Source organism: Peromyscus californicus, unplaced genomic scaffold, assembly GCF_007827085.1.
Source record: "Peromyscus californicus insignis strain IS unplaced genomic scaffold, ASM782708v3 Scaffold_3__1_contigs__length_106647218, whole genome shotgun sequence".
Taxonomy (NCBI): Eukaryota; Metazoa; Chordata; class Mammalia; order Rodentia; family Cricetidae; genus Peromyscus; species Peromyscus californicus.
In genome coordinates, this window is record NW_026294551.1 from 95,175,140 (window position 1) to 95,200,117 (window position 24,978).

At 45.9% G+C, this 24,978-nt stretch overlaps 1 protein-coding gene across 3 annotated transcripts; it reads left to right on the forward strand.

Moving 5' to 3' along the window:
• The first annotated feature begins 14,902 nt into the window (after positions 1–14,902).
• Positions 14,903–22,199, forward strand: LOC128123156 (zinc finger protein 263). Of its 3 annotated transcripts, none has more exons than XM_052759204.1 (6): positions 14,903–15,504; positions 16,617–16,797; positions 17,246–17,319; positions 17,595–17,718; positions 19,466–19,562; positions 20,197–20,310. In XM_052759204.1, exons 1-5 carry the CDS (start codon positions 15,118–15,120, stop codon positions 19,513–19,515), a joined length of 816 nt encoding a protein of 271 aa, XP_052615164.1. In that variant the 5' UTR covers positions 14,903–15,117; the 3' UTR covers positions 19,516–19,562; positions 20,197–20,310. The 3 variants fall into 3 exon arrangements, with proteins under 3 accessions (XP_052615164.1, XP_052615162.1, XP_052615163.1); XM_052759202.1 differs by having other exon boundaries at positions 14,912–15,504; positions 19,446–19,562; positions 20,197–22,199; XM_052759203.1 differs by lacking the exons at positions 16,617–16,797; positions 17,246–17,319 and having other exon boundaries at positions 14,912–15,504; positions 19,446–19,562; positions 20,197–22,199.
• Positions 22,200–24,978: the final 2,779 nt, after the last annotated feature.

Genomic DNA, 24,978 nt, shown 5'->3' on the forward strand with positions numbered 1-24,978 from the left:
TGAGCAGTGACGGGGCTGATGTTTTGTTTTGTTTTTGATATTGTTAAAGGTAGCTCACCAGAGATGACCATTCAGACATAGTTTATAGCAAATTGAAAATCTTTGCTACAGCCAGCTTGGACTATACCCAAGTATTTGGGGGACCTAGCTGTAACCCTGAATATCCAGGTTTCTTTTTTTGTTTGTTTGGTTGGTTTTTTGTTTTTGTTTTTGTTTGTTTTCAAGACAGGGTTTCTATGTATAGCTTTGCACCTTTCCTGGAAACCACTCTGTAGCCCAGACTGCCTCAAACTCACAGAGATCTGCCTAACCCTGCCTCCCGAGTGCTGGGATTAAAGGTGTGCACCACCACCGCCTGGCTGAATATCCAGGTTTTTTAAGGCAGAAACCACATTATGACATCTCACTCATCAGTGGGTGGGTGGGTGGGGTGTTCTAGTAAGCAAGCAATTTGACAGAAGCTCAGATAAGTGGCTAGCTGGAGGGGGAGGTTTGCACAAGCAGGCAGTTTGACAGAAGCTCAGATAAGCAGTTAGCTGGAGGGGGAGGTTTGCACAAGCAGGCAGTTTGACAGAAGCTCAGATAAGCAGTTAGCTAGAGGGGAGGTTTGCACAAGCAGGCAATTTGACAGAAGCTCAGATAAACTAGCTAGGACAGCCTGACCTTGGGTTCCTTGAATAGAATTGGGTAATTTTCCATGGGATTCTCCATCAGGGAGATCAAGTTCTAGTTAAATCTGAAATGGCCTCTGCTAGAATGCAAGATGGAGGAACCTCTGCAGTGTCTTTCCCTGTCACAATATAGAAACTCACATAGCCCAAAGAGGCCTCTAACTTTCTATGCAGCTGAAGTTGGCCTTGAATGCTTGGCCCTCTTGTGACTGGCCTGGTAGAAATGAAAATATTCTAAAGAAACACTTGTGTCTCTCCACTAGACCACTGAAACAATGGACCCCAAAGAAATGGGAATTTCCCTCGGACTCTCATGCTGGGAGAAGGAAAAGGCATCAGCCAGAGTCCTGAAAAGAGACTTCCTACAGTTCTAACACTGTAGGAAGTCTCTTTCCAAGTGGTCACATCACCTCACAGGATATGTCTGAAGCTCAGACAAGGAGGGGTCAGCAGTGGACAGGACCACGCCATGACAGCAGATGTTTAGGGGCACATCCTTCGCCCTCTATTTAAACTATAACCTCATTTCTGTTCTGGAAGTTGGACTGGATCTCTTATTCCCTCTTCCTGTTGCCACTGTACTGAATAAACCTCCCCTTTCTACTTTTTACTATTAATTTGGCTGTTTTAATTGCCTTAAGACCAGGTAGCTGAATTTGGCTTCTCGGGGTCCAGACTGTGACTCCCCCAAGTTTAGTAGCACTTCAGTCCCCATGTCTCAAACACCAGGATAACAGACATGTGCCACTGTTGTGGGGTGTCCATCAGAGACTGCTTCCACATTGGGTATAAGTCGATAAAAAGTCTTCCTAAGGCTGCTGGTAACTACACTGAGTGTTCAGGATACCAGCATCGGCCCAAGGCTTTCTTGGGGTGGGATTTTAAGCATGAAAAACATATCCTGGGTTGACATACTTCAGTTAACAATAACAGTTATCCAGAAACAGAACTACAAAAGCCAAAAAGCAAGGTTAGTACATTTTGAGACTTTCCCAGAACTATGGATTTTGATGGATTAGTTCTTTGTTTTTGTTTTGGAAGGTGGTGCTGTTTACATGCTGAGTTTTATAGCCTGAATGACACTTCCATCATGGAGTCAGTTGTGCTGATGTCTAGGGGCCTGTTACACCACCACACCTGACATGAACTGACCTATGTTTTAAAACTCTAACTTCTAAGATGGGTGTGACAGTAGATGCCTTTAATCCAAGCATTTGGAAGGTAGAGGCAGGAGGCTCTCTATGAGTTCTAGGCCAGTCTGACCTGTACAGTGAGTTACTAGCAAGCCAAGGCTACATAGTGAGACCTTGTTTCAAAAGACAAAAACAAAAACATGCCCCCCCCCCCAAAAAAAAAATCCCTGTGGCTTCTGGTGCTGGAAGATGGCTTCTGGAGCTGGAAGATGACTCGGTGGGTAAGGGCACTTGTTACTCTTGCAGAGGCCTGCAGACCTCATTTTCACTCTCAACCTCCTCACTCCAAAAAAGTCTTTCATTCCTATGGTTTCTCATACTGTAAACTCTTATTTCAGGATTTTTAAGTTGGTCGTCTGACATGGTTTCCCATGAAAAGTTTTGTCTGTCTTTCTGTTTAAAAAGTCCGATCTATCATGATCGTGTGTGTGTGTGTGTGTGTGTGTGTGTGTGTGTGTGTGTGTGTGTGTGTGTGTATCTGTGCCTGTGGGTTTGCTTCACACTCAGTTGGATGTGTAAATGCATGGTCTACGCGCCAACCATTGCTGTTGTGGCTAGCTGCCTTGGAGAATACAGCAGGCTGCAGCTTAAGCTGTGGATCGCCCAGGCTGTTGGGAGAGGGGAGCGAACAGCCACGTGCTGGGCAAGAAGCAGCTGGTGTTGTAACAAACAGAAGAAGGTGACATTTACACAATTTAGGATGGGAGAGCAGTCAGGAACAGAGAGAATGGATCTATTGTAGGAAGAATCCCAGCGTGGCCAGAGCAAACGCCGGGGAAGCCTGGCGAGCAAAGTTGAAGCGGCCCCCTTCCGCGGGCCCTTCCAAGGTGTGCCACCAGGAGAAAACAGCAGGGACAGCAGAGTTAGTGCATGGGGAAACTGGGGAGTGACTGAGTAAAGTCTTGGCGTGAAGGCATGGGAAGCTGGCAGGCAGGGAGGAGGGGGACGGAGGGAGGAGGGGGAAGGGGGGAGGGGGAGATGCAGAGAAACAAAGACCAGGGAAGGGGCCAGAAGGCAAAGCTGATAACCCTGGATGGGGGAACTCAAGCCAACGTATGCTGTGAGATAATTGGGATAAATTTTGTAGGAGATGCCACAATGTGTCTGGGGCTCGAACTTGGACCCACAAGTAACCATTCACAAGCCTTTAGCCAGAGACCGGAGGCTACAGGATCTGGTCCGGCTCTATAAACCTATGTTCCAGGAGCGGTGTGCAGGATTGTCTCTGTGCAGAATATCTCCCGAAGAACCCCAAGGGGCAGGGATTGTCCCTGCTCCAGGAATAGGCCGAGTTATCTGGTGCTGCAGCAGCCTTGGCATGGAATCTAGAAGTCTTTGGCCCAGAAGGGGTCAAAGACTTGGAAGGGATCCTGGATCCCTTATAGGCTTTTGGTTTGGAAATGGGTGACTTACCGAGCCAAAGTCTGTCCAGTGTGGTGGAGGCGGGGTGGAAGGGAGAGTCAGAGTGGCTTCCCACGGCCATGTGGTCTTGGTAAAGACTCCGTTCTTCCCAAGTTTCAGCACCAGATGGTAAGTATTTTTATGGAACGCCTCCCCCCTCCCCTAGGTACCTGCCCTGTGGAGTTTTCTTTCCAGAGTCTGGGGGAAGAGGCTTTAAGTAGCTGGGATCTAATCTGATATCAAATGAATCTATGCACACTGAGCTCTTTCAGTCCATTCTCTTTATTCTTCTAAATTAAGTCTACAAGTGCTGTGGGGGGGGTACCGGTTTATATACACTTACAAGCAGTAATTCTTCGGTAATGCAATGTGAGGCTTCAAGTTTCCAGGGTCATAGAGAGAGGTGATAAGATCCACACATAGAGCAGTAATTGTCAGCTTTCATTTACAACCCAAGGGGGGAGTGACTAATGGAAGTTCTCTGGTAGGGTCAACTAAGGGCTAAAATCGATTAGAGGATCTAAAAAGGAATTTATGTGCTCAGACTATATTCATAGAAGTGGCTAGGTAATAGGTTAGGAGTCTATATGTCAGTATAAGTCACGAGTAAATTAAACTGTCCTTTTCCCTTTGACACTACTACTGTCTCAGCTATCCTTTTGGCACCATTTTCTGGCAGGACAGGGGAAGTGTTCTCAGTTGCTAGGCAACATGTAGCATTTGGTTCATAAAAGCACTTTCACTCTGAGTCAGTTACTGAAGGGGGAATCTTTAGAATTAAGGATAACCACTGGGCTATGGGATAAAAGAAGAGGATTTAAGCTTAATTTGCACAAGAAACAAAGCTTGGCACCTATCATCCACCCTGCCTTGGTAGTTGTCTCTTTGGGTCAGGGAAATATTTACCTATCTCAGTAACTAGCAGAGGGCCGATCACCATCCTAGTAATTTGCAAACGGTAAATCATTAAGTTAGGGTCTTGTGTTAATAAACCGGGGTGAAGATAAGGAGTTAAGCCGGGCGGTGGTGGCGCACGCCTTTAATCCCAGCACTCGGGAGGCAGAGCCAGGCGGATCTCTGTGAGTTCGAGGCCAGCCTGGTCTCCAAAGCGAGTTCCAGGAAAGGCGCAAAGCTACAGAGAAACCCTGTCTTGAAAAACCAAAAAAAAAAAAAAAAAAAAAAAAAAAAAGATAAGGAGTTAAGGTTAGTGAGGTTGGCTTCTCTTGTCTGTAGGTGAGGTGAGCTCAGGGCACACTAGTGCTCATCTATCGGCAGTCTGTCCTTGGATGTCTGAGAAGTGTCTCAGATGAAATACTTTTGTCCGGAGATGGCCCTGGCCAGATGTCTGCTAATGAAGATAATTACAGGAAGGCAGATTCTAAGTCTATGCTAGAATAAGAAGAACAAAGGCCTGATTATGGGAAAGGGGTCTTGACTGTGTGACTGTTTTCAAACACAGCTGGGGGATGTTATCCACATACCCCAATTGTATAGGAGAAGTTGTGCCCAGTGAATGATCAACCACACTGTTAGAAGTTCTAGGGAAAATAATCAAATGGGAAAGCTACAACAGCACACCAGAGAATCACTGCAGGAGACAGCTAACACATTCAAAAGCCAGTATCCCCAAGACTCCTCCCAAGTTTTGGCTTCCCTCTGGCAGAGTCCTTGGCTGTGCCAGGTTTTAGCCTTGTCAGTGCCAGGTGAATTCCTACTTCATATTTCTGCAGCTCACAGCATATTTTGAATCCCTGGTTGTGGGTTTCTCTGCCGATGCAATAAGCCAAATTAATAAGATCCGGTTAAATGAGCAAAGCATTCCTGGGTGATCTGGGGGGTGAGGGGGATCACACCGCTGCTCCCAAGGAGGGGGCCTTAAATACCCTGTAGGCACGGTCTTGAGCAGCTCCAGGGGAGGAGCCACTGCTTGGTGGACTTTCTGAGGTGCAGAGTTTGGAGAGGGAGGAAGGGGTTGAGGCAGAGTTCCCAGCTAAACACTCCCCATGAACCCATGGGGGACTTTTTCATTCAAACCACACACCATGTATACTGCTGTGGTATCTCTTTCTTTCTGTATGCTGTGAATATGTGTTGCTATGATTGATTAATAAAGAAGCTGCTCTGGCCTATGGCAAGTCAGGATATAGCCAGGCAAGAAATCCAAGAGAGAGACAGGAAGAAGAAAGGCAGACGCAGAGGAGACTCCATCCTGCTGTCCATGGAGCAGCATGTAATGCACACAGGTAAAGCCACGGAACATGCAGCAACATATAGATTAATAGAAACAGGCTGAGTTTAGTTATAAGAGCTAGCTGGCAAGAAACTTGAGCCACAGGCCATGGCCATAAGTTTGTAAATAATATTAAGCCTCTGAGTAATTATTTTACAAGTGGCTTCGGGACTGTGAGGCCAGGCGGGATCAGACAAAACTTTCAACTACAGTACACAGATAAATGAATAGATAAATTCAAGATGAGTTGGAATAAAGCAAAGTTATCAAGAGATATGGGATACCACCCTCATCAGATTTACACACATGCACATGTACACACACACACACACACAGGAGTGTAGGAGAAAAGAAGGAGAGAGGGAAATAGACAGATACTTATAAAACCATATGCTGAGTCCTGTATGGCTCCGGAGATGACTTGGCTGGGGAGGCAATGGAATGAAGAAAAGACAAGTATACAGACACACAGAAACGCTGGGCTCAGGTGGATTGAGCTCTCTGATGAAGAAGCTGAAGCAGCCTGGACATTCGATGTGCTCATTATATACATTTGGACAGGGAGGTGGGGTTATTGCATACAGCCAAACAAGGAAGCTGGGTCATTACATACCAATAAACGTGGAGGTAGGGTTATTTATACAGCTGAACAAGGAGGCAGGTTGGCTAATCTTAGTCTCTGTATGGGCACTGTCTTCAAACACCTAGTGTGGGGGTGAGGAAGCTAGAGTAGAGATTTTCTGCACACACTGTCCACACTCACATTTGGACCTGAGGATGGCTTTGCTACTCCCATTAGTCTGAGGCACTGGGATCCTTGACATGGCCACGTCAAACAATATACATTCACTCCCTATAAATATGACAACAGTTTCTCTTGGCCATAACACCACGACCCTTTTGACACTCCTGTGCCATGAAAGCAAAGTGGAGAAAGAAGTTGACCCGTCCCGTGGGCCAGGTTATTGGGGAGACCCGAGGAGGCACCTCCTGAAAGATCAATGGGGGCGAGAGAGAAAGGAGACCAGGCGCATAAGGGAAGACAGAGTCAGTCTGAGTCGCGTCAAGGTCTCGTTTATTGACTGAGTATTGAGGCTTATAAGCAGGGCTTCAGGCAGGGAGGGGGAGCAGGGGAAGCAAAAGGAGAGAAGAATGGAAAATTCCTAAGGAAGGGTGAGGTCGCTTTGGTCCCAGGCCCCTGCAGCTGGCTGATTAGCACCTACTCCAGGAAGTTGTACAGCCCGCGGTTAGGCCAGGAACCTGTTTTTGCAAGGTTTGATAAAGTAAGGAAGGTCACACAAAATTCAAGACACAGCTGTCCGGAGTCAGTCTCCAACAAGAAGTGATTGTGCAGGGTGAAGCGAAAGGGGAGACAGACCGACTGAACTGACTTGTGTATCTGTGAAGCTACAGGAGAAGAAACAGGAAGGCTTGCTGCTGGACGAGCAGGATAGGAAATGATGGCGTTGACCCAAACTGTCGGGCTGCAAGCTGCTGTGGGCGGTTTGTCTCAGTGGACCTGGAAGGTCCAGCACTGTGTGGTTACTGATGCCACCTGGAGACCTGCTGCGCTGATATCCCAAACAGTCCCTATTGCTACTGCATTCAGGACCACTTCTGTTCTCAGTTGTGGCTAGGTGTAACGTGTACAATGACATCTCTTCTAATATTTCATATGAAGGATTGAAAAAAAAAGACAATATGCATCCAAGACATGGGTGTATTGTGGGGCGTTTACCCAACCACCCCCACAGTTCCCCAGAGTTTTCTTGAGTGTGAGCAGCAGGAAATATTAGATAGAAGGATTCATTGCGGAGAATCTTGCAGAGATAAACAGATAGAAAATAAAGGATAGCCTCGAGAGGGCCTGGAACCTATTCCAATGGGCCCGACTGTCTCTGCCCCAGGGTTTTTATAGAGACGCCAAGGGGTGGAGCAAAAGACCTCCTCCCCCAGCACAGTCAAGTGCAGACCATCTCAGACACCTGCACTCAGATCCGTGGTCTAATCATCCTCTATGCTGACCTGCTGGGTAAAGCCACGAGGAACCCGAGAACGGGCTCCCACAGGTCCCCCTTTCTTAATATATAAAAAAATAACTATTAATGGCTTACAGCAATCTCCATAGCTGTTACACCTCCCAATATGGGAGTAGAGGATGATAAAGATGGCATTTCTCTTTTGAATTAGGTCCAAGGTGACTACAGCAGTCTTAGCTGCCTCAAGCCCTTTCTAAACCAAAAACTCTTAAGGTGACTACAAACTTAAAGAATCCCTTAGCTTCATCATTACCATTAACAGGTTAACATAAATATTGCTATACATAGTCACAATTTCCTCAATCTTATAGCTCAAAGCAAACTCTTAACAGAACCATTTGAATTAGCATATATGGTGCTATATATAGTTAACAATTTTCTCTGTCTTACAACTTTAACTCTTAATCATTTGAATTTCCTTGCTAACAGAACATAGGAAAAACTTCGATGTATTCACATCAAACTTAAATATTCCTTAACTCCACAAAACCAGGGTGCATTAATATCAATAGGGTAAATATAATTTCTGCAAACATAATTCAACCTCATAACTCCTAATGTTATTAGCAGCTGTGATATTTAGTATTGATTTCTTATAAGGAACTTTCAGGTGAAGCAACTCTTGTAAGACAGCTAGATTTTTTGAAATTTGTTTCCCATCTATAAAGCAGTCATTTCTTTTTTGAATGCCTGTATCCTCTTAGATTTGCAAAGGAATCACTCATTGCAGGCAGTTTGTTCAAGAGGTAAAGAATTTTTTTAATTTCAACATAAGTTTCTTCATATCTAAGACAACGTTCAGTGTATAAACTGCTTTCTTTTGCTTTCTTAAGGATTTTAAAGTGGCTTGTTTGCTCTTAAAGGTAGCTTTTTGTCATCCAGCTACCGTAAAAATTTGCACAGCTATTCGGGTAAATAAGGCATTTTACCAACGGAGCCCCAAACCACGAAGCCCCTAGCTCCGTATCCTTTCAATTTTTCATTGGAACTGACACTTAAACTCTTAGACGATTTTCCTCCTTATTCTTTTAAAAGCTGTATTTTAAAGTTTACCATGAACGTATTTTCGAGCTGACAAAAGTGTTTCAGGGCAATGTCGCCATCTTTAATGGAAAAACTACCTTTCCCAGAATGCATTTCCCTTATATTGGTCCATAATAATATCAGTCCCTTATATCATTTCCGTTATATCAGTCATTTCCCATAGTTCTTTTTGGGTCTGAGAGTCAACTGGTTCTCTTTTACCAGACTTGCTTACAAATTCTTGCCTGGGAGGTTTGAACAAAGTTTTTTGCTTTTGCAACGGGAGATTTGAACAATCATTTTACATTTTCAATTATGGCACATTGGGAGATTTCTATTCTCTCCTCAGCTGGCTTCAACAGGTGTTTTTCCTTCATCAGACACTGGCCCCCAAATTAGAACTGCACTTGCCTCCTTAGCGCGCATTGAGGCTGGCATTTCTTTTTTTTTCTTTTTTTTTTTTTTTTTGGTTTTTCGAGACAGGGTTTCTCTGAGTAGCTTTGCGCCTTTCCTGGGACTCACTTGGTAGCCCAGGCTGGCCTCGAACTCGCAGAGATCCGCCTGGCTCTGCCTCCCGAGTGCTGGGATTAAAGGCGTGCGCCACCACCGCCCGGCTCGAGGCTGGCATTTCTTATAGCAACTTTCCTCGGGGCTTGTGCTTGCCTTAGCCAGTCAGTGAAAAACAAGATCATTTACAACAGCTTTTCCATAGCTCCTTCGGAGAGAGTTTCTCCCACTGATCTCTCTCATTTTGCTTGTTCCTTCCTTCCCCAGATGCAGAGCTTCAGCTGTCTGCAGCTCTGTACCTCTGCTAGCTGCCTTTGGAGGTAGGAGCTTTTTTTTTTTTTTCTCCCCCTGAATCTGCCTCAAATTCTAGCAGCTTTTTCAGGTCATGCATTTTCTGGGGAGGATTCTGTCCCTTCTGTTTCTTCGGAGTCTTTCTCCCAGACAGTTCCCAGTTTGGTCTCAATTTATCCCCTCTACCCCAGAAACAGTTTCTGACACTACAGTGGTGGCTTTCCCTGCTCCTGAAGGTAGGGGCTTTTTGTCCGTTTCTGTTTTCAGGGTCTGTGTGGTTTGCGTACAGACTGAAAATCTAACAAGGGAGGTTTTTGCCATTTCTAAACCCCCATTAGGACAGGTGTTTTGCCTCATCAGGCCTTCACCTGGCCCAGTCCCCCAGTGGGTTGCATTTGCTTGTCTGGGTGCTCAAGGACAGAGCTTATGCCAGAGGCAATCACCCCTCAGGGCCACACTCCCTCATCTCAGGGAGTCAGTTGAAACAAAGCTTTTCTCAAAGACATGCTTTCTCTGACAGAAAAGAAAGCTTTACTCCTGGATAGTTGTTTTGCCCTGGCTGGGCTCTTTCCCCAGACAGCATTCTGACTCAGCAGCACAACTGCTTCAGACATAGTTCAGCTTTACTGTTGTCCCAGAAAGGTCCTTACTCTGATAGGAAAGCTTTTCTCAGATGTCTTTTTGCAGCTGTGGATCTATCAACCCGGGACTTGTAGGAAAGCAGGCAACTGTGCTGTTCCCACCGGCTTTAGCTTTGGTTGTTCATTAGCAATCTTCCCCTGGGTCCTGCACCTTCCTGCCTCAGCTCTGTGCTCCAGGAAGTTTACAACTGCAGGAGCCCTAGTATCCCCGAAATGCACTCCAACTCAGAGACGCTGGCCAGTCGCCTCTGGGTTTTTGGTCAGAAGCAAGGATACAATGCTAACAGTTTGCATTGCTTCAGGGGATCTTTGCATTAGGACAATTAGGAGCACCTTTTCATTCTGAAATGCTCACTCAGAAACAAAACCCTTGATGCCTCAGCTGGGCATAATTGAAAAGCTTGGCTTTTTTGCTTTTCCCAGTAAAGTTTCCTGCCCTTTTGGGCTCTCTGTAGCTCTTTACCCACACTCTCCCAAGCATTTCCCTCAGGGTACTCTGACCCACTGTCTTTTACTTGCTTGAAGAGACAGAGCTTAGAAGAGGTTTTTAGGAACTTGTCCCTGCCTCCTGCATTGCAAGAAGGATTTTTAAAGCTTGAAAAAACTTAGGTTTTGCTGTCTTAAGAGGTTTGTTGTTTTCCCTTAAAGCTAATCACAGGTGGTCCCCATACTAATATCTTCAGGTGATTCTAATTTTTGTCCTGAGAGAGTGAGTTCTGAAAGGCTTTAGTTTTTAAGTTTGAGAGCTTTTGAGAAAGATTAAAGCTTTTTAGAGAGATTTTTCCCCCCAAGTTTTCTAAGAAAAGCTTTTAGTTTAAGAAAGAATTTTTTCCCCAGGAGAAAGACCAACTTTTCCCCAAACTTCCCAACTTTAAACTTTGGCTTTTTACACCCCCATTTTTGCCTCAGGGAGAAATCACTTTTTCCTGCCGCTTGGACTTAGCATTTCAGCTCTCCCCAGGTCAAAAGCTTCCAGAGGAAACTTTTTCTTTCCCATAAGCTCAAAGAAGAGCTTTTTTACTACCCAAAAAGCCCAAAGAAAGATTTTTTTCCCCAGTTTGCATTCATAGCCCCCAAAGTTAGAAAATTGGAATTTTTCTGTCTAGTTGCCTTATTTTTTCCTACACAATCTTACACTTCTAAGTTTTTCCTATACTATATTACTACGCTATACCTTATACTTATTTTTCACAGATAGAAATTGAGAAAGGGATAGAAGATAGAAAATTGACAGAAGAGAATTTCGCTGCAGCATTGGACATCCTTCCAGTCTGCTTTCCTTTTCTCTCGAGGATAAAACCCCTGCCTCTCAATAATATATATAAAAAAAATATATATATTTTCCATAACACCGGCATGCCTTATCCACTGGCAGGGCTGAACTCAGCACTTTCGCCAAAAACTCTGTAATAAAACTATTATTTTCCTTTATCTTTAGTCCCTATTACTTTGTCTTTAGTCCCTGTTCATTTGTCTTTAGTCCCTGTTCATTTGTCTTTAGTCCCTTTTTTTTAGTCCCCCATTTTTTTCTTTAGTCCCTTTTTTTTTCTTTAGTCCCTGTTCGTGGTGCCATTCTGTGGGGCATTTACCCAACCACCCCCACAGTTCCCCAGAGTTTTCTTGAGTGTGAGCAGCAGGAAATATTAGATAGAAGGATTCATTGCGGAGAATCTTGCAGAGATAAACAGATAGAAATTAAAGGATAGCCTCGAGAGGGCCTGGAACCTATTCCAACGGGCCCGACTGTCTCTGCCCCAGGGTTTTTAAAGAGACGCCAAGGGGCGGAGCAAAAGACCTCCTCCCCCAGCACAGCCAAGTGCAGACCATCCCAGACACCTGCACTCAGGCCCGTGGTCCTAATCATCCTCTATGCTGACCTTCTGGGTAAAGCCACGAGGAACCCGAGAACAGGCTCCCACAGTGTATCTCGTGAGAACTGTACAGTGTTTTGACAAGAGCTATATGTGATTTTGTGATTTTCTAAGTTATTTTGCTCAAAGGATATAATTTACAGTAGGATTTAAAGATTAAGCAAAGCTTTAAAAATAAGTATAAAATGTATGGTGCTATATATTTCTTTTTAGACAAGGTCTTACATAGCTCAGGCTGAATGTCTGATTCCTGCTTCAGGTTCCTGAGTGTTGGGATGAATTATAGGCATGTGCCACCACAGTCACCTTCTGTAAATGTTTTAGTTTTAGTTTTATCAGTTGTGTTAAATTTTCCGACTTCCAGCCAGACCCTGGTGTGAGAACTTCTCCGCTTCTTTTTCTTTTTTTTTTTTTTTTTAAGATTTATTTATTTACTATGTATACAGCATGTATGCCTGCAGGCCAGAAGAGGGCACCAGATCTCATTACAGATGGCTATGAGCCACCATGTGGTTTCTGGGAATTGAACTCAGGACCTCTGGAAGAGAAATCAGTGCTCTTAACCTCTGAGCCATCTCTCCAGCCCCCTTTTCCGTTTCTTATGGCTCCTCCATTTCCCATATTTTGGTCCTGATTCAAGCCCACACTGTGTGCAAAGCATTGCTCTGTGAATCATGTATCAATTAGCACTTTTGTTTAATCTTCACCCCATGCCAGCCAGTGTTATAATATTACTCCAGAACAGGAGAGAAAATGGACGTTTATTATCTTAGTGAGAGTAGATAAATTTTCTGAGATCACATAGTAAATGCTAGGAAGAAAAGGGCTTCCGTGTTAGAATCTATAGTCCCTTGAAATGGAAATACCTAAAACATATGAAAATGATCATAGAGGACACTTGACTTCACAAGTCTTTCTTTAAAAAAATATTTATTTTTATGTGTTTGAATGTTTTTGTTAGACCAGGATTGACTGAGGCAGTGCAGAAATAAAGAGGAGACCGACCACTTGGAAGTAGAACGGGGGTTTTATAGGGCCGGAAAAGGAACTTTGAGGATGGAAGATTGCATCTGCAGGTCAGTTCGCCCAAGGTCTTATTAAAGTGGTAAGTGTAAGCATAACAGCCCGGATGGGAAGGCATCCTGGGCAGTTGGGAGCCAAGGAACGCCCCAAAGTCATACCACACAGCAAACCTCACACAAGAGACTTATTGGGAGGGAAAAAACCAGGAAGGTGGCTGCCTCTGCTCTTGTGAGAAACAGCAGGGAACTGAGCTGAAGGCAGGACTTGTATAGAGTTTCTTGAGGAGAGAGGTGGAACTTTTCAAAGTGAAGCCTTCCAGGGTGGGGATTGGTGGGATTTTAAGTCCAGAGTTTGGGTTTTTACTCTGTAGGGTGGGGGCAGGGCCCAGTCATTAGGGCTGTTAATGCTCTGTAGGTGGAACATGGCAGTTGGAAGCCCTTGGGGGAGGGGCCTGGCCACTCATGGAGGGGCTTACAGTAAAAACCAGAGGTTGGTAGTTGATCTAAACAGAAGCTCCCTGGATCCTAACATCTCACAGGTGTTATCAGCCAAGTCAACTTTCCTGTCTGAAGCTTTTAGGTCATTAATCTTTCAGTTTGGACTGCAACTGCATATATATGCCTGGCATGCACCAGAGCCCTTGGAGGCCAGAAGAGGGTGTCAGATCACCTGGAACTAAAACTACAGAAGGCTGTGAGCCACCACAAGATTGTTGGGAACAGAACCTAGGTCCCTTGGAAAAGATTATGTTCTCTTAACCGCTGAGCCATCTCTCTAGCTCAACCTCACAAGCTTTACAAGGTTTTTCTGAATGAACCTGTATCTGTCCATGTGCTAGTTAGCGTCTGGGTAAGCATTTGCCCTGACAGCCTGTGGGCCTTTGTACCTGTGTTGAAACTAGGAAATACCAGGACTCTACACACAGTCATCCAAAACAGACCATTTTTATTTCCTCAGCCTAAGCTTTTGCGGTAAGATAGCTGTGTGATCTTGGGCAAGAGACTTATTAACTGACACTCAATGCCACAATCACAGGACTTATAATAGAGCCTCCTTCATACAATATAGTGAAGGTCCTATTTCATGTAATCATGTGTTCAATAAGCGATTACTGGTTTTCGCGACACACTCCTAGGATCTGCGGACTCCATGAGCTGTCACAGGCACGCTCCAGTCTCAGGCCTGGGCAGTTCTCTCTTCAAAAGAGAAGAGAGTCCTGCTGGTGTTTCCCTCTTTTCTTCCTTCCGAATGACAGTCACAGCCATAGACCTGAGCTGGGAGAATGGAGAGAGAACAAATCATACTCAGCCCGTTCCTCTGGGTCGACCAGCCACCTAAAGTTGGAGGACTAGGGAAATACTGCTCAAAGGGAGGCTTAAAGACAGGCACCATATATGGTTTACTGTGGTAGATGGAACTCAAGACGGCTTTGGGACGCTTGATCCACAACGCAGGCGCAGGAACAAGGGCGTGCCAGGGACTACATTTCCCGGCAGTCACCGCGCAGCTCGAGCCCTATGAGCGCAGTGCACCGGTCTCCGCTGCAGGCTGTAGTTCTCCGGGGTGTTGGGATCGGCCTTCAGGGAGGTTTTCTTTGTGAGTTGTTAACAACGGACATTTCTGGGCCCCAACAAGACACTCTAACGCATCTGGATTCTGGTTCGAGCGTGGCTCCGGAATGTACCTTTTGTCAAATTTTTGGCAAATGTCCTAAGAAAATCTGACCCAGGTCATGCCCCGGCCAGACCTGCCCAGGGACTCCCACGCCCACGGCTTTCCACCTGGCGGCCTCGCCCACTCGGTAGTCCCGCCTCTCATCAACACATGGCCAGTGTCTCCTCCCGCTCTTTGATGCAAATTTTTTTTTCCCTTGTCGTGAGTCGGCAGTGAGTACGTGGCGAGACCCGACCCAATGGGAGACAGAGTAAGCAAAACGTGAACCGGAAGTCCGTCCCGACGAGCGGCCGTTGGCTTATGACGCCTAACTCGCGCGCTGAAACTTCCGCCGCGGGCGCTGAGGGCTAAGTTCTGTGCGAGCCTGAGAAGCCGGTCAGGTGGAGACGCTGCAGGGCTATTGCCAGACTTCGAACTGGGGTCTTCCGGCGGGATTTGGAGCCCCGGCCCTCTCGGCTACTGCCGTCGTGCTCTACTGTTGGACCGAACTTAGGGCGTCTTTCGAGGCGGACGTAGCTGGTTCCGGGACCTAGGCACTCTGGGGGCATTGAGCATGGCTGCTGGTCCGGGCTCCCAGGAGCCGGAAGGGCTCCTGATAGTGAAACTGGAGGAGGACAGCACCTGGAGCCAGGAGGTACCCCCGCCGGACCCAGACTCCAGCCCGGAGGCCTCCCACCTGCGCTTTCGACGCTTCCGCTTTCAAGAGGCCTCTGGTCCCCGAGAGGCCCTTAGCCAGCTTCAGGAGCTTTGCCATGGGTGGCTCCGGCCGGAGTTGCGCACCAAGGAGCAGATACTGGAGCTATTGGTGCTGGAGCAGTTCTTGACTATCCTTCCCCAAGAGATTCAGAGCAGGGTGCAGGAGTTGCGCCCAGAGAGCGGCGAAGAAGCAGTAACCCTTGTGGAGCGTATGCAGAGAGAACTTGGGAAACTCAGGCAACAGGTGACAGAGCTGTTTAATCCGTGGTTTGGCCCGGAAGACTGGGACATTGTGCTAGCCTAGTTTTGTAGTCAAATCTACTTGATTATTGAGTAGACTTTACGTGAGGAAGAGGGATTTATGTCGTTTATCTGGAACATTTTTCTTCCAGGTTTTCCCCCTATGACGGTAGTGAGCGGTGACGAGGACTTTATTTCAGCATGTAGGCGTCGCTCCACCAGTAGTTAGTGACCAGTTAGGGCTATCGCTAGTACCAGCAGCTTTTGTGACTTTGGGCAGACTACTTAATCTCTGTGGTCCTGTTTTTCTGTTGGTAAAGTGAAGATGCCAGAGTGCTGTCTGGGGACAGTTTGGAGGGTCAGGAGAACAGTATGTCAAATTTGGATGCCACTGCTGCCACTGGTTGCGTTTGTTTGTTTTGTGACAGGGTCTTATGTAACCCAGATGACTGTGTCTTACCGTGTAGCTCAGCTCGGCTCCAGACCAGTGGTGATCCTCTAGGTTCAGTTTGCAAAACTCCGAGTTCTTCAATACAGGCGTGTGCCACCACGCTTGGCTCTGCTCTTTTTAAAAGGCAGGTTCTAGACATGTACCCCAAGCTTAAACTCGAGGCAATCCTCCTGCTTCAATCTCTTTAGTTTTGGGATTACCACAGGCATATGCCACCACCTCAGGCTTATACTTAGTGGTTAATACCCACTGTACCTTAGTCACCAGTCTCCGATGCAGAGTTGGATCTCAGTTCATTGACCTTTCAAAAACAGCTGAGCACTAAGGCTTTCAGGTCACTGCTGGATAAGTTCACCGTATCTAGTAGTGAATGGAAGCATCTAGGAACAGGGGGAGAGCAAGCGAGCAGAAGTGAGATGTATCAGAAGGATATATTGAGGTGTGCGCTGGCTGTGGACCCTCACTTTTTCATGCTCCAGTCCCCCGCACCTCCCGTTTTCTCTGCCACATACAATCTAAAAAGTCTTTAGCATTAACCATCCTCTTGACGAAGACCAAAGGGATGGTCTGTGGGTCTCTGTTCAAGGCGTGTCCTAAGAATCCTGTACTAATTTCCGTTTCTATCAGCCCGGTTGTGATGCTGAGTGATGTGGGTTGGTTCCCAGGTCACAAACCAAGGGCGGGGAGCAGAAGTACTTTTGGAGGAGCCTTTGCCACTGGAGACAGCAGGAGAGTCACCGAGCTTCAAGCTGGAGCCAATGGAGACTGAGCGAAGCCCTGGCCCCAGGCTGCAGGAGCTGCTAGACCCCAGCCCCCAAAGGGACCCCCAGGCTGTAAAGGAGAGGGGTGAGGGGCAGTTATCTGGGCAGGTGGGAGGGAGGAGGGACTTTGGGGTTGCCCTGACCCTAGTAGAATGTAGTACAGGTGCCAAGGAGAAAGAATTTCTGAAGTTAAGGTTCTCAGATGTCTGAAAAACCTACAGCTGGTGGTGTGGTTTCTGCGAGGGTTAGGTGGGAGGAAAGGGTAGTCTCTTAAGTAAAGCCCTTTTGTGTCCAGCACTGGCAGTTTATAGTTAGATGGTTGGATGTGGGGATGTGTGTGGTTAGAACATGGTTGCTGGGATGAAAGCCCGTCCCATTTCTTCAGATCCTCTGTCACATCTTTTGATACTGTTTGTTTAATGTCAGTCTAAAAACTGAGACTGGGTGATGGGGAATGCATAGTGTGTTGTAATAATCTGTGGGTCGCCGAGATTTCGTTTTACTGTTCTCATTATGATTTCTGTCATCTTCAGCATTATCTGCTCCCTGGCTCTCTCTCTTTCCTCCTGAAGGGAATATGGAAGATAAGGATATGACTGGGTCCCAGGTGATGTGGAAGTTCTCATTGCCTCTCCCCAGAATCCTCCTTTTCTCCTCTCCTTTTGGGGTGGGAGGTGCCCCTCAGCTACTAGGAGGATCTTTTCTTTCTGATCAGATATCGCCCTTAGCTTCTTTGTCTTTTCAACCCTTCACTTATAGGCCTGGGACCCTTCTCCCCCCGTGACGTGTTCTTGGCACTCCTGGTTTTACCCCTTTGACAATAACTCAGCTTGAATTGTTCCTGTTACATGTGATGCTAAAGTAGATCTTGTGTTATTTCAGTTGCCCGAGAACTTCGAAGACATGGCAATGTATATCTCTCAGGAGTGGGGCCATCAGGATCCTAGTAAGAGAGCTCTCTCAAGGGATATGGTGCAAGATAGTTATGAGAATGTGGGCACACTAGGTAAGAACTTCTCTTTCTGGAATGATGGCATTTACACCCAGAGTGTCCTGCTCCTTGGAACACACATTCCTTCTGTACATGAGCGCTTAGTTTTGTCAAGAGACACCCCCCCCCCCCAGAAAGTTTCCCCTGCTATGGTCAGTTAAACACCTGCCAAGTGGCACGGTTGATAGACTTGTGGCATCCTTAGGCCGTACTTCCGTTGCTGGAGTTAAAGGCGGAGTCTGAGCTGTAGAGAACTTGCAAGGGCAGCACAGAGCCTCGCCAGTGACCACAGGCCTATGTCACACACGTTCAGTGCTCTACATTCTTACTTGCATGTATGCCCTCTGTGCTCCATTGGTATATCTAGACTTCTTACCAAAGACAGAAAATCCACGGGTGCTGGCACCAGTATACCAGTTTATTAGCTCGCTTAGCCTGTGAAAATCCAGGAAGGGAAGGGGGCTTGTAAATTTGGAACGCTGTATGTAAAGTAGGCTAGACAATACATTCATTAAAGTACATCTGTGTGTTGAACAAAGGTAAAAAGGTTAAAAATGGGGCTGGAGAGATGGCTCAGAGGTTAAGAGCACTGACTGCTCTTACAGAGGTCCTGAGTTCAATTCCCAGCAACCACATGGTGGCTCACAGCCACCTAATGAGATCTGGCTCCCTCTTCTGGTCATACATGCTGTATACATAATAAATAAATAAATCTTTAAAAAAAAAAAAAAAAAAAAAAAGGTTAAAAATGATGCCAATAAAATAAGAAACTGATATGTAGGTGGGATATATGTAAATATTACATAATTCCTCAGCTTGCTTGTATATATGAGAATTCTCATAATAAAAGTTGGAGGTGCCAGGTAGTGATGGCACACGCCTTTAATCCCAGCACTCAGGAGGCAGAGGCAGGCAGATCTGTGAGTTTGAGGCCAGCCTGGGCTACAGAGTGAGATCCAGGACAGCCAGGCTACGCCTGTCTCTAAAGAGCAAAAAAGAAAGGAAAAGGAAAAGTTGGAGGCGGCGATCGACTAAGGCGTGTGTGCGGTGTGATTGGTTATATTGAAGCCACACCAGGAAGATGCCACATTGCCGCTGTTTGCATCCACCATGTTTGTGTAGAGCTGCTTAGAACTGTGTCGTGCAGCATTGTAGTGCTTTTGCTTCCTTCCTGAGACCACCTCCTGGGCTGTGATCACTTTCCACTGCTGTGCCAACTCTGACCAGAGAGTGTTTGTGGAGATGAGCCTCTGTTGGAATCTGTGTTTTGCTGGAGGTCAAGTGAGCTGTTTGCTTTTCCTTAGCACAGCACAGGAGGACTTACACATTTTAATGTCATGGTCTTCTAAGAGCCTGAGTTCTTTTCCAGTTGATTTCATGGTTTTTTTTTCTAGAGTTTTACAGTTAAGTTTAGCTCTATCTACAAGTAGCCAACACTCTTTCACTAAAGTAAGTTGATTCTCAAAGCAGTGGTCATCCTGTGTTCATTTTATAGGTATTTGAATTACAAATTGTGTATTCTCATTTTAAAAAATTCAAGTTCTTTGAAAATATTAAAAAACCCATAGTCTTCTCTACTTTCTTTTTTCTATAGAGTAACTACTGGGAATGATTTGGTGTATTTCTCCAGTAATATATGTTAGACTTAGGGGGAGTTGGTTTCTCTGCTGCTGGCAGGGAACAAGGCTCTGTTTTCTCTGTGTGGTAGAAGAATGTGGTGATGTTTCTTTTATTGTGAACAGAGTCTTGCATTCCCGGTCAGGAGGTCTTAAGCACCCAGGCGGAACAAGAAGGGAAGCCGTGGGACCCTAGTGTGCCGAGCTGCAAGGGAGGCGGAAGCCCCAGAGAACCAGTTCCAGGTGAGAAGTGTAGCTAAACAAGGCTTAAAAGAGCTCCCAAGCCGGGCGGTGGTGGCGCACGCCTTTAATCCCAGCACTTGGGAGGCAGAGGCAGGCGGATCTCTGTGAGTTCGAGGCCAGCCTGGTCTACAGCGCGAGATCCAGGAAAGGCGCAAAGCTACACAGAGAAACCCTGTCTCGAAAAACCAAAAAAAAAAAAAAAAAAAAAAAAAGAGCTCCCAAGGTGTGTGTGACATTGGGGGTCTGAGTGCATGGCCAGTGCAGCACACGGGACAACGGCAGTGTCTCCTGAACACACAGCCAGGCAAGGGAGGAGTGCGGCCTGTACATCTGAGGGGGTTCTAACTCTGGGACTCACTCGGGACACTCTAGTCTCAGCCTTGGTCCATACCAGAAGGGTAAAGCTAGTCAGAGAGCAGGGTGGGGGCCTACAAAGGGAGTTCCAAGACTAGTCTGAGCTCCAAGTCTTTGAGTCTCTTTTCCATGTGCTTCTCTGGCATGCTTTCCCGACAAGGTCAGGGTGGGAAACTGAGCTAGAACTCCGTTCTCAGGGCCTCTCACATGAAAGGCATGTAGAGATTTCTTTTTTTCCTCTGTAAAATAATCTAGAGGTTTGTTTTTTCTCTCTTCCTAGGGGTAGAAAAGTTTGAGAACCCAGAAAGAAGTGTTGAGTCTGTTTCTCCTGAAAGTACCCATCCTCCAGTACTGCTGCCTGGCCAGGCCAGAAGGGAGATGCCCTGGAGTCCTGAGCAGGGAAGAGCTGATGACAGAGAAGAAGGACATTGGGACAAAGTAGAGGAGTCCTTAGTGGGAACCACAAGTTGTAGAGGACTGGCCCAGCCAAAGGAACAGCCCAAGAAGCTCCATCTGTGTCCCTTGTGTGGCAAGAATTTTTCTAATAACTCAAACGTAATCAGGCACCAGAGAATACATGCAGCAGAAAAATTGTGTATGGATGTAGAGTGTAGTGAAGTCTTTGGTGGGCACCCACATTTTCTGTCACTGCATAGAACACATGTTGGGGAGGAAGCCCATAAGTGCCTTGAATGTGGGAAGTGCTTCAGTCAAAATACCCACCTCACCCGCCATCAGCGCACCCACACAGGTGAAAAGCCCTATCAGTGCAGTGTTTGTGGAAAAAGCTTCTCCTGTAACTCCAACCTCCACAGACACCAGAGGACACACACTGGGGAGAAGCCTTACAAGTGCCCTGAGTGTGGGGAGATCTTTGCTCACAGCTCCAACCTGCTTCGGCACCAGAGGATCCACACTGGAGAGAGGCCCTACCGGTGTAGTGAGTGCGGAAAAAGTTTCTCTCGAAGCTCACATCTTGTCATTCATGAAAGAACCCATGAGAAAGAGAGACTTGACCCTCTCCCTGAGTGTGGACAGGGAGTGAATGGCAGTGCTCCCCTTCTTACAAACCATGGAGCCCACAGAGTGGAGAAGAAACTTTTTGAATGTTCAACTTGTGGGAAAAGTTTCCGGCAGGGCATGCACCTTACCAGACACCAGAGAACACACACAGGAGAAAAACCATATAAGTGTACCCTTTGTGGGGAAAACTTCTCTCATAGATCTAACTTAATCAGGCACCAGAGAATTCACACAGGAGAAAAACCCTATACCTGTCATGAGTGTGGAGACAGTTTCTCTCACAGTTCCAACCGGATTCGTCACCTGAGAACCCATACAGGAGAAAGACCATATAAATGTGCTGAATGTGGAGAAAGCTTCTCTCGGAGCTCACGCCTTACAAGTCACCAGGGAACTCACACTGGTTAGAGACAGTGGGGTTTCTTTTTGCCCTAGTTTTGCCAGAACGTTGTCTTATCCAGAGCTGGTACTCTCTGCCCATGTGGTGTATTTTGCTGGTAACTAATATAAAGAAATTGGAACTTATTTTAAGGGAGGTGCAGAGGTGAAGAACTAGCTTAAAACTAAAGTTTCCAGAAGTAAGAATTCAAGTTCTTGGAGGTAACCTGTTCAGGGCCACTTATCTATGAAGTTCATCCTGTCTTCGGGTACACCCACCTTCTTTATTGTTTTGACTAAGGTATGGTTTGGGTGCTGTACTGATTCTAGTATTCCAACAGTTTTGGGAATACAAGTGACTTCAATTCCCTCCTTATTTGTGACATTTAGCAGGAGAGTTTGGGCTCCTGAGGCCCTTGAGACCAAAGAAGAAGGGCTAGGTCTCCTGGGAGACCAGTTGAAGGTCAACATGACTGATTTTAAGTTGGATCTTTTTGCAAGGCCCTGGTTGGGAAGTCCCGGACAGTCTAATTCTAACACTACAGTACCTACTCCTCTGAGTAGTTGGGCAGGAGTGCTCATTATCATAAAAGGTGACCTCAGAAAAAAAGGGGACTAGAGACATAGGAAGTCATAAGATAGAATCTGCAGATGAGCCCAGCATGTTACAGATTAAATGGGTATGTGGTTGCGGTCTACCTTTCTGGAGATTGAGACTTTCTTCCACCTGTTAAAAAGGTGCATAGCGCTCTAGAGACGTGTTTCTGGAAGGTTCCATGATTCCTCAGAAACAAAAACAAATCCTAAAGAAATTAGGAATTATGTCTTTCCCTGTTGAAAATGTTTGAAAGGTTTATAATAAATGTCTCCCAGGAAACATGAGTATGTATGAGTCTTCATTGAGGGCCTTTGTGTTGATACGTTTCAGACAAACTGCTCTTTCCTGGAGGTTCTAAGAAAAGTAGCAGTAGATTGGTTGAAGCAAGGTATTGGATGCCCTTCTTGGGTTGGACTGTTCTGTGCTAGCAGGGTGAGGCCGAAGTGAATGGTGGCCAGGGTGATGAAGGATCTGCAAAAATTATTCTTTCCCTTTTTATAGCAGTAAAGATGTTTGCAGGTCTGTTTAGGATTCTGTGTTCCTGTGAAATCGGTTGGGTATTGTTTTGTTTTGTTTTTGAAGTGTTTAGGTTATTATGCAAAAGTAATGACTTCATCATTGGATCTTCATAGATCAGGCTTTTTAAAGACAGGATATTTTTGTCTTGTAAAACTGGTTCCCAGGAGGGAATCTAATCATGGTCTTGATACAAACAGCCATTGATCACTAATGGTGCAGAGATTTAAAAAAGGGCACAATTATTCAGTAGTAAAACATTATGTTTAGAAGGTAGCCTTGAGATAATCATAATAGTGTTTATCTTTTGAGAGAGTTAGATCCCAACCCTCTAGGATCAGGACATCAGATGCCAGGAAGCCATCTTAATCATCCCCAGAGGAAGCTGCCTAACTGGCTGTTTTTTGGAGGACAGGATGGCGGAACAGTTTTTAGCAGCAGTTTGTCAAAGCAATCCTTATTCTTACCCCAGCTCTTGGCTCAGATTAGTGTGTGCAAAAGCTTGGTTTTCTGGGCCAACTTTTAAAAAATCATTTTCACGTTTCTCCCTCTTTATCTTGTGGGTCTTTCCCATAGGAGGTGGGCAGTGGGAGTATGAAGTAAGGGAAGGTGAGGAGATGAATGTAGATTAACTAGAGACTAGTGAAGGATCTGCTCTAGTAGGAGCAGGGTCCTGGGCCTGTGGCGTAGGGCAGGGCTGAGAAAGCTCCTAGTGCCATGAATCGGGTGGAGTGGTACGCAGTTGCTGTACTACCGTGCAGCTTGCTTGGATTGTTCACACACACACACACACACACACACACACACACACACACACACACACACCATAAAATTACCTATGCAGATATTACATGGTCTAACTGGTGGTGGTGTGTTATATGCCTTTCCCTGGCCAGATGCAAACAAATGTCTGTCAGATGGGGACAGAGTTTCCTGAGCCTAGAGTTTCTTTAACTTTGTATGGGTGTTTGGGGAGCAGAGGACATACGGTGTCATTCTTCAGGAACTGTCCACCTTGGAGACTGTCTCAGTGGAACCTGGAGCTTACCTACCGTTTAGGCTAGGCAGGCTGACTGACTGATTGACCAACAAGCTCCAGGGATCCACCGGTCTTTTGCTGACACTACAGCCGCCTTTTTATGTGGGTACTAGGGCCCAGACTCAGGTCTTGTGCTCATTTTCATCCCCCTTAACATCTGGAGTATTTACTGGCTCCATTCTCTCTCCAGGAGAGAATGTTTCCATTCTGAGGAAATAGCTACTCCTCATGTTCTACTTAGAACAACCCCAATTTCCATCATTTGCTCTAACCCTGGCTTGAAAGTCTCTCTCTGAAGAGGGGGCAAGCTAGAGATAATTACTGTCATTCTAGACAGATACAAATAAGTAAATAAATAAATAAAATCAAGCCAGGTTCCATCGTGCTATAAACTGAGCGAAGCAAGCTAGAATTAAGGGTTAAAAAGGGCAGCCAGTGACAACGTTAATATTTTTCTCTGTTAAGTTCTGTATAAAACATCTAAAAAACAAAATCCTCTACTTTTAAACAATCAGATCCTGGTTGCTTAGAGCCTGGCACAGTACCCTGTGATGTCTTAGACAATGAGAGCCTAAGTTAGCCATTTGTGGTGGTGGACACCTTTAATCTCAGCACTTGGGAAGCTGAGGAAGGTGGATCTCTGAGTTTGAGACCAGTCTGGTCTGTACACCTCCAGGCTAGCCAAGGCTACATAGTGAGACCCTGTCTCAAAAAAATAATAATAATAACAACAATGATAGGGCTGGAGAGATGGCTCAGTGGTTAAGGGCACTGGCTGCTCTTCCAAAGGTCCTGAGTTCAATTCCCAGCACCCACATGGTGGCTCACAGCCATCTGTAATGAGATCTGGCACCCTCTTCTGGCCAGCAGGCATGCATGCAGACAGAACACTGTATACATAATAAATATATAAACCTTTTTTAAAAAAAATAACGATAACGATAGTAACTCATAACTTCTATGTAGCTCAGGCTGCCCTTTAGTTTGCTATGTAGCAAAAGATGACCTTGAGTTTCTGATCTTCCTGTCTGCCTCCCAAATGCTGGGATAACAGGCCCGCATCACCACTGCACCCAATTTATGTGGTGACTGAAACTGAACCCAAGACTTCAAACATGTTAGTCATGTTCTACCACCTGGGCTATATCCACAGCCTCACAAATCTCTCTTCTGGAACTATTTCAGAGCTGAGAAGGGGTTGGAGATATGGGGGTGCTAATAGGTGTTCTTTTTTGTTTGTTTTTTTTTTTTTAAGATTTATTTATTAATTACGTATACAGTGAGTGTTCATCCTACAGGCCAGAAGAGGGTACCAGATCTCATTGTAGATGGTTGTGAGCCACCATGTGGGTGCTGGGAATTGAACTCAGGACCTCTAGAATAACAGCCAGTGCTCTTAACCTCTGAGCCATCTCTCCAGCCCCCTGTTTTTTGTTTTTTTGAGACAGGGTTTCTCTGTGTAATTTTGGTGCCTGTCCTGGATCTGGCTCTGTAGACCAGGCTGGCCT

Excerpts from the sequence above, each read along its gene's own strand:
- LOC128123156 (XM_052759202.1), top strand. The coding sequence starts at position 15,118 with ATGGCTGCTGGTCCGGGCTCCCAGGAGCCGGAAGGGCTCCTGATAGTG. Across the intron at positions 15,505-16,616 it reads TTGGGAAACTCAGGCAACAG|GTCACAAACCAAGGGCGGGG; the intron begins GTGACAGAGCTG and ends GTTGGTTCCCAG. Across the intron at positions 16,798-17,245 it reads CCAGGCTGTAAAGGAGAGGG|CATTATCTGCTCCCTGGCTC; the intron begins GTGAGGGGCAGT and ends TGTCATCTTCAG.